General features: G+C 33.9%; 2 protein-coding genes across 3 annotated transcripts; both read left to right on the top strand.

Annotated features, from left to right (window-relative positions):
- Nucleotides 1-2,071: 2,071 nt before the first annotated feature.
- On the top strand, nt 2,072-7,402 carry LOC134255985 (uncharacterized). 2 transcript variants are annotated; one of them, XM_062738583.1, is made up of 2 exons: nt 2,072-2,392; nt 4,428-7,402. In XM_062738583.1, exon 2 carries the CDS (start codon nt 4,438-4,440, stop codon nt 5,848-5,850), a length of 1,413 nt encoding a protein of 470 aa, XP_062594567.1. In that variant the 5' UTR covers nt 2,072-2,392; nt 4,428-4,437; the 3' UTR covers nt 5,851-7,402. The 2 variants fall into 2 exon arrangements, with proteins under 2 accessions (XP_062594567.1, XP_062594566.1); XM_062738582.1 differs by lacking the exon at nt 2,072-2,392 and adding an exon at nt 3,023-3,162.
- LOC134255982 (uncharacterized) lies at nt 2,559-3,182 on the top strand. The gene has a single exon (XM_062738580.1). It carries the CDS (start codon nt 2,559-2,561, stop codon nt 3,180-3,182), a length of 624 nt encoding a protein of 207 aa, XP_062594564.1.
- Nucleotides 7,403-11,902: the final 4,500 nt, after the last annotated feature.

Genomic DNA, 11,902 nt, shown 5'->3' on the forward strand with positions numbered 1-11,902 from the left:
TATCACTTTCAAATACGTCTTATATTACAGACTTTTTTTCAGTGAAAGGGTTCGTGCTTGAGGACAGCCCCCCCCCCCCCCCCCCCCCCCAATATAGACCCCCGGGCATGTTAGAATTTTTTTCACATAAATTATATATGCATCATATATTTGTGATATAATCTATCCTATCATTTCAGAAGATTTGCTTAAACTAACATTTTATAAAATATTATACCCCTCTCTTTATATATAAATTAACAGTTGATTTTTTTATTTAGAATGTAGGATAGAGTTATTGAAAATCAAGTTGACGGGCCAGGAATATCAGCAATCGTTTTGTAAGTTTTTCTATGGTCGATACAATTACGTTGTCATCATATTCAATCTTGCATTAAGCCAAATGCTGATTGACGTTGTTTATACTTGTAATTCCATATTAACACACCGATTTGATTATGAATATTTCCGTTATTTCCCGATCATGACAAGAGGCACACTGCGGGTGTGGAGGGAAGCCGGGGAGTGCTTATTCCTCCATGGCACCTGGCTCCATGGGGATCCGGGTTAGAATAGGTCCTCAGTACCTCCTTGCTTGTCGTAAAAGGCGACTAAATGGGGCAGTCCTTCGGATGAGACCGTATAAACTGAGGCCCCGTGTCACAGCAGGTGTGGCACGATAAAAATCCCTCCCTGCTCAAAGGCCGTAAGTGCCGAGCAAAGGCTTAAATTTGCAGCCCCTCACCGGCAATGATGACGTCTCCATATCAGTGAAATATTCTGGAGAAGGACGTTAAACGGTATACAATCAATCAATCCATGGCACCTGATAACACATCTGATGTTTTAGAGGTCTATCTTTGCTCTGCAATTGATTTGTATTTTTAAATGTTTACTGTTTGTTTTTATTATCATTCTTAAATAAAAACATACTGTTAATTTGTGTTTCACTTTAGTTTAAAGAACGTTATAATTTTGTAGCTATCATCGTGTCATCGTGCAAGTTTTACAAGATGTTTCTCTTGCATTTAATAATAATTTTCATACATTGTTCAAGCTATTTCAAAGTAATCAGATGAGGAGCTGTATAATTCTGTGTATTGATGTTCTTGTAGATTAGTTTGCTATGGATTTAAAGTCGTATAGGCTGAAGTTGAACGACTTGTTGTTGCAACAGGCTTTGCATTTTTTGTCAAAGTATCACTATTGACGTCAGGATATTGTATTCTGGAAAAAAATCTAAATAAGATACATTGAATGTAATCAATATATTTATGATTAAGAATATTCAATGTAGAAAAGTTTTCAGTATTTCGAAGTAACAACGAAGTACTCAGAAACGTTGACTTGTTCTTCATGGCGTTTTTCAGTTTGATCATAAGCTTGGTCTGAATTTAAAGGGTTATATGATGAATTTGAATGGCTGTTTGTTGCAACATTTTAAATTGTTGGGCAGGCATTCATTTGTATTGTCATGGAGTTGCATTATGTCAAACTGAAATGGAAGTGTAAATACATGTTCAGGAAAAAGGAGCTTTATAAGTGAAAATAAATACTTTAATAATTTAAATAACTTTAAGAAAAATAGTACGTTGCACAAATTTATATTTTCATCAATAAGGATTCATTATCATTTGTACCTTTCTTGAGTTTTAATGATAAGTACAGCGAGAAAGATGACGATTCCGGATAATATGATGACCAAGATCACAAATATAATCACTCCAGCCAAAAGCCCTTGGTAATCATTTGAAGCTGAAAAGGTGCATTGTATAAAATTACATCTTTTTTTAATTGTTCAGTCACTTGTTTATGAATTGTCTTCATTATATCGCTCCCATATTTGAAGTTTTTTTTACTAGCTTTTAAGTTTCACGGTTGTTCTTATATTAAAAAAAGTGTTTTCAAAACTTCACGTTTTTAAAATGTTAATTCAAATTACGAAATTCAAACTTCTAAAGGCACAGGTACTTGATCAGTTTGTGTACTTCATCGGTTTTGTACCTCCCAATTCACAATGGATCAAGCAATGTGAGATAAAACAAATTCTTCAGATTTCTATGAAGCATTGATCATAATTGAAAAAAATAAGTTATTATTATTACAATAATAATATCCTTTATGTGACAGAGTTATATTAACTATAATTGTTTTATTTGTTATAATTTATTTCTAAGGTATCATGTTTTACTTGGTAATTGTAAAGTTGTTTCATGTTTATAACTTTTTAGATCGGGATCAATTACCTAATTTTAATCTATGACACCATTGTCTTAATTTACAGCCAATCAGCGTGGCTTCTCCTAATCACGTGACCATTGTTTTATTTTTTACCAAAGGAGAAAGCCACACAAATTTGCAAGGAAATTTTTTATCGAAAAAAAGTATTTCCAGTTTGTTTCACGCAACTTAGGTAGGGTAACACCTTTCTACCTTCGATGTGCTTAGTTTTCAGTGTGATTTGCTGGATATTTCTCCACAGGATAAGGGTTTTGATAAGTTTCGATAAGTGACTTTGTTTGTTTACGTAAGGTGCGCGATCCGGTTTGAACCGGTTTGGGGAGAACTTGTGTCACAACATGGAAGAGCCGAATTTCCTCAGGATTTGTTTACTTGGACATTCGTTTGTAACTCGTTTACGGCGATATATGGACTCGCATCCAGATTTAATGAACTTAAAGTTGCATCAGGATTTTTACAGTGTTTCAGTGCGGGCCCGTGGTGGTCTACGGATCTCGAGCGTCGCTCGTTCCAGAGACTTCTTGACTTTTGATATGTTGCCGCACGTGTGTTTTATGCAGATTGGGGAAAACGACATTCTTTTGCATACCAATGAAATGATTGTACGTGACATTCTATCTTTAGCATCGTATCTACATTCCGGAATAGGCATACAAACAGTTATTGTGGGTCAACTTCTGCGCCGCCAACCTTGGGCCTCGTCACCGGACTTCAACGAACGCATCATCGCCATAAATGTCATGCTCCGGGAACAGTGCTCAAACATTTCGGGTGTGCATTTCTGGCCTCATAGAGGCTTCTGGACAGATTTGACATTTCTGTGTCAGGATGGGGTTCATCTCCGATGCCCCTCCCAGTCATCCCATGTTGTGACCACCTCTCCTATGCACCGGTTTTGGCGAAGTGTTCGCTCAGCTATCTTACAGCATAGGCACATTTCAGGCCAGTATCATTCTGCTTAAATTTGCTAGTCTGACCTTGTTTTCAATTGTCTTTCATATACATAGCGATATATTATAATTAAGTACAAACAGTGATTTACTTGACATGTCCTTTTGATTAAGAATTCACCCCAATATTCGGTGATTTACTAGTCACAAGTCAATGGGTGCATGCATTGCATTTGTTTATGTCATAAACTTTAAATTTTATTGCTGTACGTGCCTTATATAACTGATACATGATGATGATTAGTCAGTTAGTTTGTTTTTGGAGTAAATTTAATTCAGCTTTATAGATAAACTTGATTGGAGTAGGCATTTATTTACTCCTGTATATACACTTTGTAAGCAACTTCTCTTTGTATTGTGGGACCATACACATTACGGAATGCTTACTTTGGATGTTGCGGGACCATACGCTTCATCTTGTACGAGTGTATTGTTGTATGTGCATTTTCCTTTGGTGCGGGACCATACCACCTAAGACATGCTTATTTGGTTGTTGTATTGTGGGGCCATACACGTTACACAACTGTTTTCATGTACACTATTTGCAGTTGATTCTGTGGTGATGTTGCGGGACCATACGCATTATCATTTTATGACTGCACATGTATTAATTGTTTGTTACTGTTTAATGTTGCGGGGCCATACGCAACAACATAGTAATATGATATAAACTATTTTATTTTCATATGCACTTTTTCCTTTATGAAGGATCAAGCACACTTTATTTCAATATTTGTTCATGTTGGTCTTAATCGTGTGTAGCATCCACATAAGACAATACTGTTTACTGAATATATTTCTGTTAATGGATATATTCATATTCAACTGTTGCGGGACCACACGCAACATCTACATAAAATATTTCTATGAAGTATAGCTTCTTGTCTTTGTATTAGTTTGTAATCTTCTACTATGTTAAACTAGCCGAAAAATAATATCTTAAAAATTGGGTCAGACTAGCTTTAAATTCTCCTTTGGTGATCTATTTTCAGTTTTTATATTATTGGGTATGATAATAACATTTATATAATGTTTATCCCTTACCCTCTCTTTAATCAAAATTAATATTTTGCAGCATTGAAGCTGTTTACTTTTTACATTTGTAATGTGTACATGGTCACATGTATCTAATGCTATATATAGATATATACATGTGTATATAAAAATTTATAAAGTTGTTCTGCTGGGGCAGTTTGGACATTTAAGAATTATTTCATGAAATATTTTTTAATTGCTTTCATATGCTTTTTTGTTCAGGTGTACAGCCATGCCTCCAAAGAGGGGACAGAAGTCCTCCGCTCCCACAACCACCAAAAGGCGGAAGACAATCCAACCCACTGGCACAGATGTTAGTGAAGCCGTAACACTACAACTGCCACCTGTGGAACCACCTGTGCAAAATGAAATCTTAAATATCGACTATGACAAGTTAGCTACAGCTATTCTAAAACAATCACATGCACACAATGGACTAAGTGTTCAACCTCAAGAGGCCCCTTCAGTTCCAGCAGCTACTTCTCATTCATCTGACACATTACCAAAATCTACAGCAGATCCACAATCATCTTCAGTACCAGGTCCTTCATCTCAACAACCTTCAGCTCAGCAGCCTTCAGCTCAGCAACTTTCAGCTCAGCAGCCGACAAGCAGTGTGTCAAGTTCAACACCAGTTTTGGGGACTCTGTTAGATCAAGTTTTTGCAGGAAGCCTTCCAGATAGCTCCTCATCTCAGTCCAGTACAGACAGAAGTTCCCAAGGACCTCTTAACAATTTGAATCCAGTTTGCCTGAAACTACTAGAATCGTCTCTGTCATCATCAACCTCTAAAGCTTATCGCAGAAGTTGGAATTTGCTCCTTACCTGGAACCCTCACATCTCACTTCCAGTGTCTGTGACAGATGTTTGTAACTTTATAGGTCATCTATTTCTTCAAAATTATTCACCCAGTACAATTTTTTCCCACATATCAGCTATCAGTTTTATGCATAAATTATGTAGTATCCCAGACCCTACTCAAGCTTTTGTGACCAAGAAAATTCTTAAAGGGTGTCAGGCAGTAGGCTCAAGGAGGGACACACGCTTGCCTATCACGGCACCGATCTTACAAAAACTCATTGTTGCTTTAGAACACACTGTGTCTCAATACTCGCTCAGACTCCTGTTGCGAGCACTTTTCTTGTTAGCTTTTCATGCTTTTCTCAGATTAGGTGAGATAACAGCAAAATCAATGAATGCTGTAAATAGTGTTTTACAAAGGTCAGATATCACATTCAAGCAAGAAAATAATCTATTAGAGGGAGTTCAAATAGTTATGAGAGATTATAAAACAAACAAACATCATGTCCCAATAATCATTTCCTTACAAGCTTGTCCCAATTCTCTTTACTGTCCCGTTCAGGCATTGTATAAATACCTTGCCTTGTACAAACATTCATCCGGTCCACTGTTCCAGACTATGGATGGCTTGCCGATTACTTACTCGGTTGTTACTTCCCACCTCAAAGCAGCAATTCAGTTTATTGGATTAAGTCCAGATCAATTTAAGGGACACAGTTTCAGAATTGGGGCAGCAACACATGCAGCCTCACTTGGTTTCTCAGACAATGTCATTCAGAAGCTTGGAAGGTGGAATTCTGATGCTTTTAAACACTACATCCGTATTCAGTCTTTTCATATATAGCTAATTGTACAAGTTCAGATTTCAGTGCATATCCCTGTGTTAGTTCCCCATGTCAATAAGTTTTAAAACTTTAAGACGGTTCAGAAGTATTCTGCTGTCACAAATAACCACATAGACTTTGAAGAGCAGAGGAAAGTTGTCTGCTGCTCATATTTGGATCAGTCATAGTATAGGAGACAGTTCAGAAGTTTTCTGCTGTATTTTATTCCCAAGTCCTATCCATAATTTTTTAGGAATACATGGCAGTTCAGAAGTCTTCTGCTGCCTAAAAGTTATTATTCAGCATGTCAGTTCAGAAGTCTTCTGCTGACATATTTTTCAGTCTTTTTATATTTGTACATATCATCATAGGTATATAGTCATAGGCATAGGATATAGTCATTTTGTAAAGGGTATATTGAATATATTTTCCTTGCTGGCCACCACATGCTCTCAATGTCAAATAACAAAATGTTTTATATTGAACTATTGTTCATTACCTAAGGTTGTATTTTATTGTCATTTTTGATACTCATGTGTTTCTTTTCTAATTTATTATTTGACATGAACGTTATATGTACTATAAAAAATCGTCTCAAATTATAAATTGCGCCTTGCCAAGTCGCCTTGGGTGGGTGGATCCAATTTGCAATTGGATTGTGGCGTTTATTTTCTTTTTACCCACCCTTTTTTGATGACAGGCATATCAGTGCCTGCTTTATGATATATGTAATTTTAGGGGGTCAGATTGCATAATATGTTACCAAAGATTTTTGTATTCTTTCAAAGTTTGTTCTAGTCTTGTCTGACCCCCTTATAATATGTTTATATTTTGTTTTGCGTCATTTACTTCAATAAATGACAATTTTTCAATTTCACTACTGTTGTTATTTTAATTTTAATCCATCAAAAAACTAGCTCAGTTGACTTGGCTTCGGTCTTGCATAATAACAGAGGAACATAAATAAGTTATTATTATTACAATAATAATATCCTTTATGTGACAGAGTTATATTAACTATAATTGTTTTATTTGTTATAATTTATTTCTAAGGTATCATGTTTTACTTGGTAATTGTAAAGTTGTTTCATGTTTATAACTTTTTAGATCGGGATCAATTACCTAATTTTAATCTATGACACCATTGTCTTAATTTACAGCCAATCAGCGTGGCTTCTCCTAATCACGTGACCATTGTTTTATTTTTTACCAAAGGAGAAAGCCACACAAATTTGCAAGGAAATTTTTTATCGAAAAACCCTCCATCCAACCCCCTCTCTTCCACCGTCTTATATTATATTTGTTATATATGTACTTATATTAGTGTTCATATTTATTTGTTTGGCGTTTATTTTCTTTTTACCCACCCTTTTTTGATGACAGGCATATCAGTGCCTGCTTTATGATATATGTAATTTTAGGGGGTCAGATTGCATAATATGTTACCAAAGATTTTTGTATTCTTTCAAAGTTTGTTCTAGTCTTGTCTGACCCCCTTATAATATGTTTATATTTTGTTTTGCGTCATTTACTTCAATAAATGACAATTTTTCAATTTCACTACTGTTGTTATTTTAATTTTAATCCATCAAAAAACTAGCTCAGTTGACTTGGCTTCGGTCTTGCATAATAACAGAGGAACATAAATTGATTTATATTCCGTAAGTTATCATTTTCTCAAATATCGACGTTCTGAAATCATTCCTTTATATAAAATAGATGCCTGTTAATCTCATAAAATATCTGGTGGAAAAAAAGCGTTTGAGGCTATATATACTATTAAGATTACAAAAATCATATATCTTGTCAAATCCAGGAGTGAGATTTCACACAATATTGTCAAGAGATTTCTTTAATTCAACAGTCATATGTCAACAATTTTACAGTACTCCTCGCCTGTAACATTCAAACGTAGATGGCTGATATTTAGAGACACTTACCTGAAATTTTCTTTTGTCATCCACTATCATTAATGCTTTAACTTTCTAAAATATCAATAATTAAGGGAATAATTTTCTAGAGAACTTTTGGAAACAAAATATGTACCAAATTCAAAAGCTTCAAATCTTACGACTTTTGAACTTTATACAGACTAATACGCTTCGAATGATTAAAGTCCAGGCTTTTTAAAATATAATTGACAGCTACTTTTTTCAGTATAAATGAAACTCGTAAATTTTCTTACCATATCATTCGTCATTTGCAAAATAATTTTATTTTTAAAAAATTCTGATTGTATACACAATTACTTAGAAGTTAAAATCAAAAAGATGCTGACTTTCTGATTGACAATATTTATTTAAGACAATGTTTTCGAACAATCTATTAGAATTCCTATCGGTAGCAATCGCGCCCCATGATAAGCACACCTATTTTTGTCATAATATGAAGCAGAATGTGTCCAAAATATTAAACGTAAAAAGAAGAAAACAGTTGCTGTGGCCTTCAAATCGTCATTTAGATATATGGACAATGTATTGTCAAGAATTTAAATTTCCCTTCTTATATCCATAGGATATATTCCAGTGATCTTCATATTAAATATACAACAGAGTCTGACACATCTGTTTTATATTTAAATAATTTTACTTCAAAAAGACGTTAACGGAAATATCACAACCAAGCTCAATGTAATGTATGAAAAGCTACACTTTCTAATCGTCAATTTTACATACTTATGCAGCAATATACCTTCCTCATCTGCATACGGGATAATATCTTCCAGCTGATTCGATACATGTAAGTAAGTACATGCTCTACATATTTATAATTTCTAATACCTAGTTATTATTGACAAACAAGTTGATAAAAGAAGAATATCAGCAGTCTTGTATAAGGTCATTACTTCGTAAGTTCTCTGGTCAATACAATGACCTTGTCGGCAGATACAATTCATCATTAAGTTAAATGCTGACTTACGTTTTACATACAAATTGCTAGTCTTATATTTACACACTGCATTGATGAAGGATTTTTCCGTTATTTCCCTATTTCCCGATAAGGTCAATTAACTAGCATGTTGCCCAATTTTTGTTTATTTCTTGAGAAAAATACCCCCCGTCATAACTCAACCCAAAATATGCTATCAAATTTACCTTTTATCTAGAAAGCTCTATTTATTAATACTTGCTGTCAATTTTCTTTTTGTAAATATTAGGATAGGCCTGGTATACCCAGACATATCTGATAAATCGTTTGTGCTTTCTTTCTCAATCAATATAGAAAGATAAGGGCCTGAAAGTATTAATTAAAGATAAAATGGAGTCTGTACCAGTGGTAATGATCTTAGGTGTGGAACCGATAGTGTTCATTGCTGGAGATGTATTATAAAAGGGAGGATAACCTAAAAGAAAGTAATAATTCATTAGAAGTCTACATGAAAACTTATTACAGTATTATACGAGTCACAAATAAAAACGGTATAAAAAATTCAACTGACATAATGTGAGCTTTATATTAATTTTATTTGATGTAATAATGATTTTAATTTATGAGTGACGATTATGGGATGAAAACTTTCTTTTCATTATTCTTTCCTCTTATTCCTAGAGAGAATAGATTATGATTTGTTTTGTAAAACTGGGGTTGAGAAAAAGTACCATTCGAAATATTCACTTTATCATGAGTACAAGAAACTGTATAGCTTTTTACAAAAGACATTCTTGGTATATTCTTGGCATAGACGTAGTACATGTATGTATAAAATTTTACAACTACATGTATTACATATATTAACTGAAAATATGAATGAACTTAGTTATATAGGGGTATTCATCCAGAAAACAAACTCAAGCATTAAGATATTCAAATCTGTAATTTATTCAGGATTTTGCTTTGTTTTGTTTGAAATAATGTACAAACAATAATTATGATAAAAGTAAGTGTATGGAAGTATTTTTGTATAAATATTCCCGTTCTATAATCATGCAAATAATTTTAATTATCTGATGATTAATAAATGTAATCTGATAATCCGTATGACGTACGTAAGGAAATCGGGAATCAAAATTTGTTTGTTGTCTGTCTTTGTTGTCGTTGTAGTCGTCGTTGTCGTCGTTGCATTGTCGTCGTAAACTTTTCACATTTTCATCTTCTCAAGAACCACTGGGCCAATTTTAACCAAACTTGCCACAAAATATCTTGGGTAAAGGAAATTCAAGTTTGTTCATATGTAGGACCACGCCCTCTTCCAAAGGGAGATAATTATGAATTAGCGAAAAATTAATCGCATCTTTTAAAAAATCTTCTCAAAAACCACTGGGCTAGGAAAAATGAAACTCATGCGGAAGCATCCTTAGGTAGTGCAAATTCAAGTTTGTTCAAATCATGACACCCAGGGTAGGCCGGGAATGCAATGGCTGATCAAAGTTTTACGTTGGAATATGTAGGGAAAATCTTCAAAAATCTTCTACTCAGGAACAGTAAAGCCATGATTGGTGATATTCACATGAAAGCATCTGGTGTTGATTGAAGTTTTTACAATCATGAACCTCGGGGATCAGGCTGGGCCGCAATGTCTGATTGAAGCTTAAAATAGGAATATATATATAGGAGATTTTTAAAAATCTTCTCAAGAACAGCAAAGATGTGATTGGTGATATTTATATTGAAGTATCTGCAAGTGGTGTAGATTCACACTTGTACAAATCATGACCCCGGGGGATAGGGTTGGGGTTACAATGGCTGATCAATGTTTTACATAGGAATATACAGGGAAAATCCTTAAAAAATCCTCTCAAGAACAGCAAAGCTGTGATTGGTGATATTTAAATTGAAGCATTTGCAGGTGGTGTAGATTCAAGTTTGTATAATTCATGACCCCCGGGTATAGGGCGGGACCGCAATGGCTGATCAAAGTTTTACATAGGCATATACTAGGAAAATCTTTAAGATTCTTCTTCTAACGAACAGCAAAGCCATTATATATTTGTCATATTTATAAAGAAGTATCTGCAGGTAGTGTAGATTCAAATTTGTACAAATCATTACCCCCGGAGATAGGGTGGGGCCACAATGGAGTGTAGATTCAAGTTTGTTCATATCGTACCAACTCCTTTTACCTTTTAGGGGTAGATAAGGACTACTCATGCATTTAAGCTTTTTAATACTATACTGACTTTTGCTCTTTTTCTAACCATAGTACTCAGGTGTGCGATGTGGCCCCTGGGCCTTTGTTTATTATACATTTTACTTAAGTTCAAATTAATTTTAAAATATGAAAATATATAATTGTCCCCCATTCCAAGTCCAGATGTATTGGTATTTGATTTTAGCTCTAGTTATTTCCCCATCCCCATAAACACCCCACCCCCTTTGCAGAAATAGATTTTTGATAATTCTCTTTAAGGGCAGTGGATCTTCAGATAAATTGTATTTTTTTATAGTAGTTTTTTAAAGTAGTTTGCTTTATCAGAACGTTTACATTAATTTATACCTCATTTGCCAATTTAAAAATATTATTCCACCCTTTCCAATACTTTTGAATAACATCGAATAATAAAATTGATTTGTCCATTTAATTTCATTATTTCGCCAAAACAAATTTTCAATTATTTTGCAACATGAAAGTAGCCGAACAAACAATTCTATAATGTATATTTTTTGTGAAAATAGCTAATGTCTTTGCCATATAAATTACTTCCCAATCTTAAAACTTATTGCTGTAATTTTGACCATACATGTACAGTAGTATATTATCAAGGTTTAAATAAAAGTCATTTAATTTCTTCCTTTTTTAATGCATCATTAAAACGTCAAAATTATTTCCTTATTGTTTAGGTAAGAGGCATTATTAATTTATTTTTGCTTTGCAAATTGAAAATACGCAGGTTAGAATAGCATTCCGAAATGAAAAAAGAAACCAAAAACTGAATATTAGAAATGTTTTATCTGAATTGAAAATTTGGTCAAATCGCCCACCTTTGTTATTTCCTCTTTGTGTACGCTATCAAACAAGAACACTGCTGCTTTAAAGAAACTAAATTTTAATCGTTTACGTGCAATCTAAGTATGTAAAGGAGAATATTATGTTTTTATCTCACCTGTTCATCTGTTCTTCATGCTGTTCCTTCA

The sequence above is a fragment of the Saccostrea cucullata genome, unplaced genomic scaffold (assembly GCF_032062105.1).
Source record: "Saccostrea cucullata isolate Sc308-1 unplaced genomic scaffold, CSIRO_AGI_Scuc_v1 ctg2366, whole genome shotgun sequence".
In the NCBI taxonomy this organism is placed as follows: domain Eukaryota; kingdom Metazoa; phylum Mollusca; class Bivalvia; order Ostreida; family Ostreidae; genus Saccostrea; species Saccostrea cuccullata.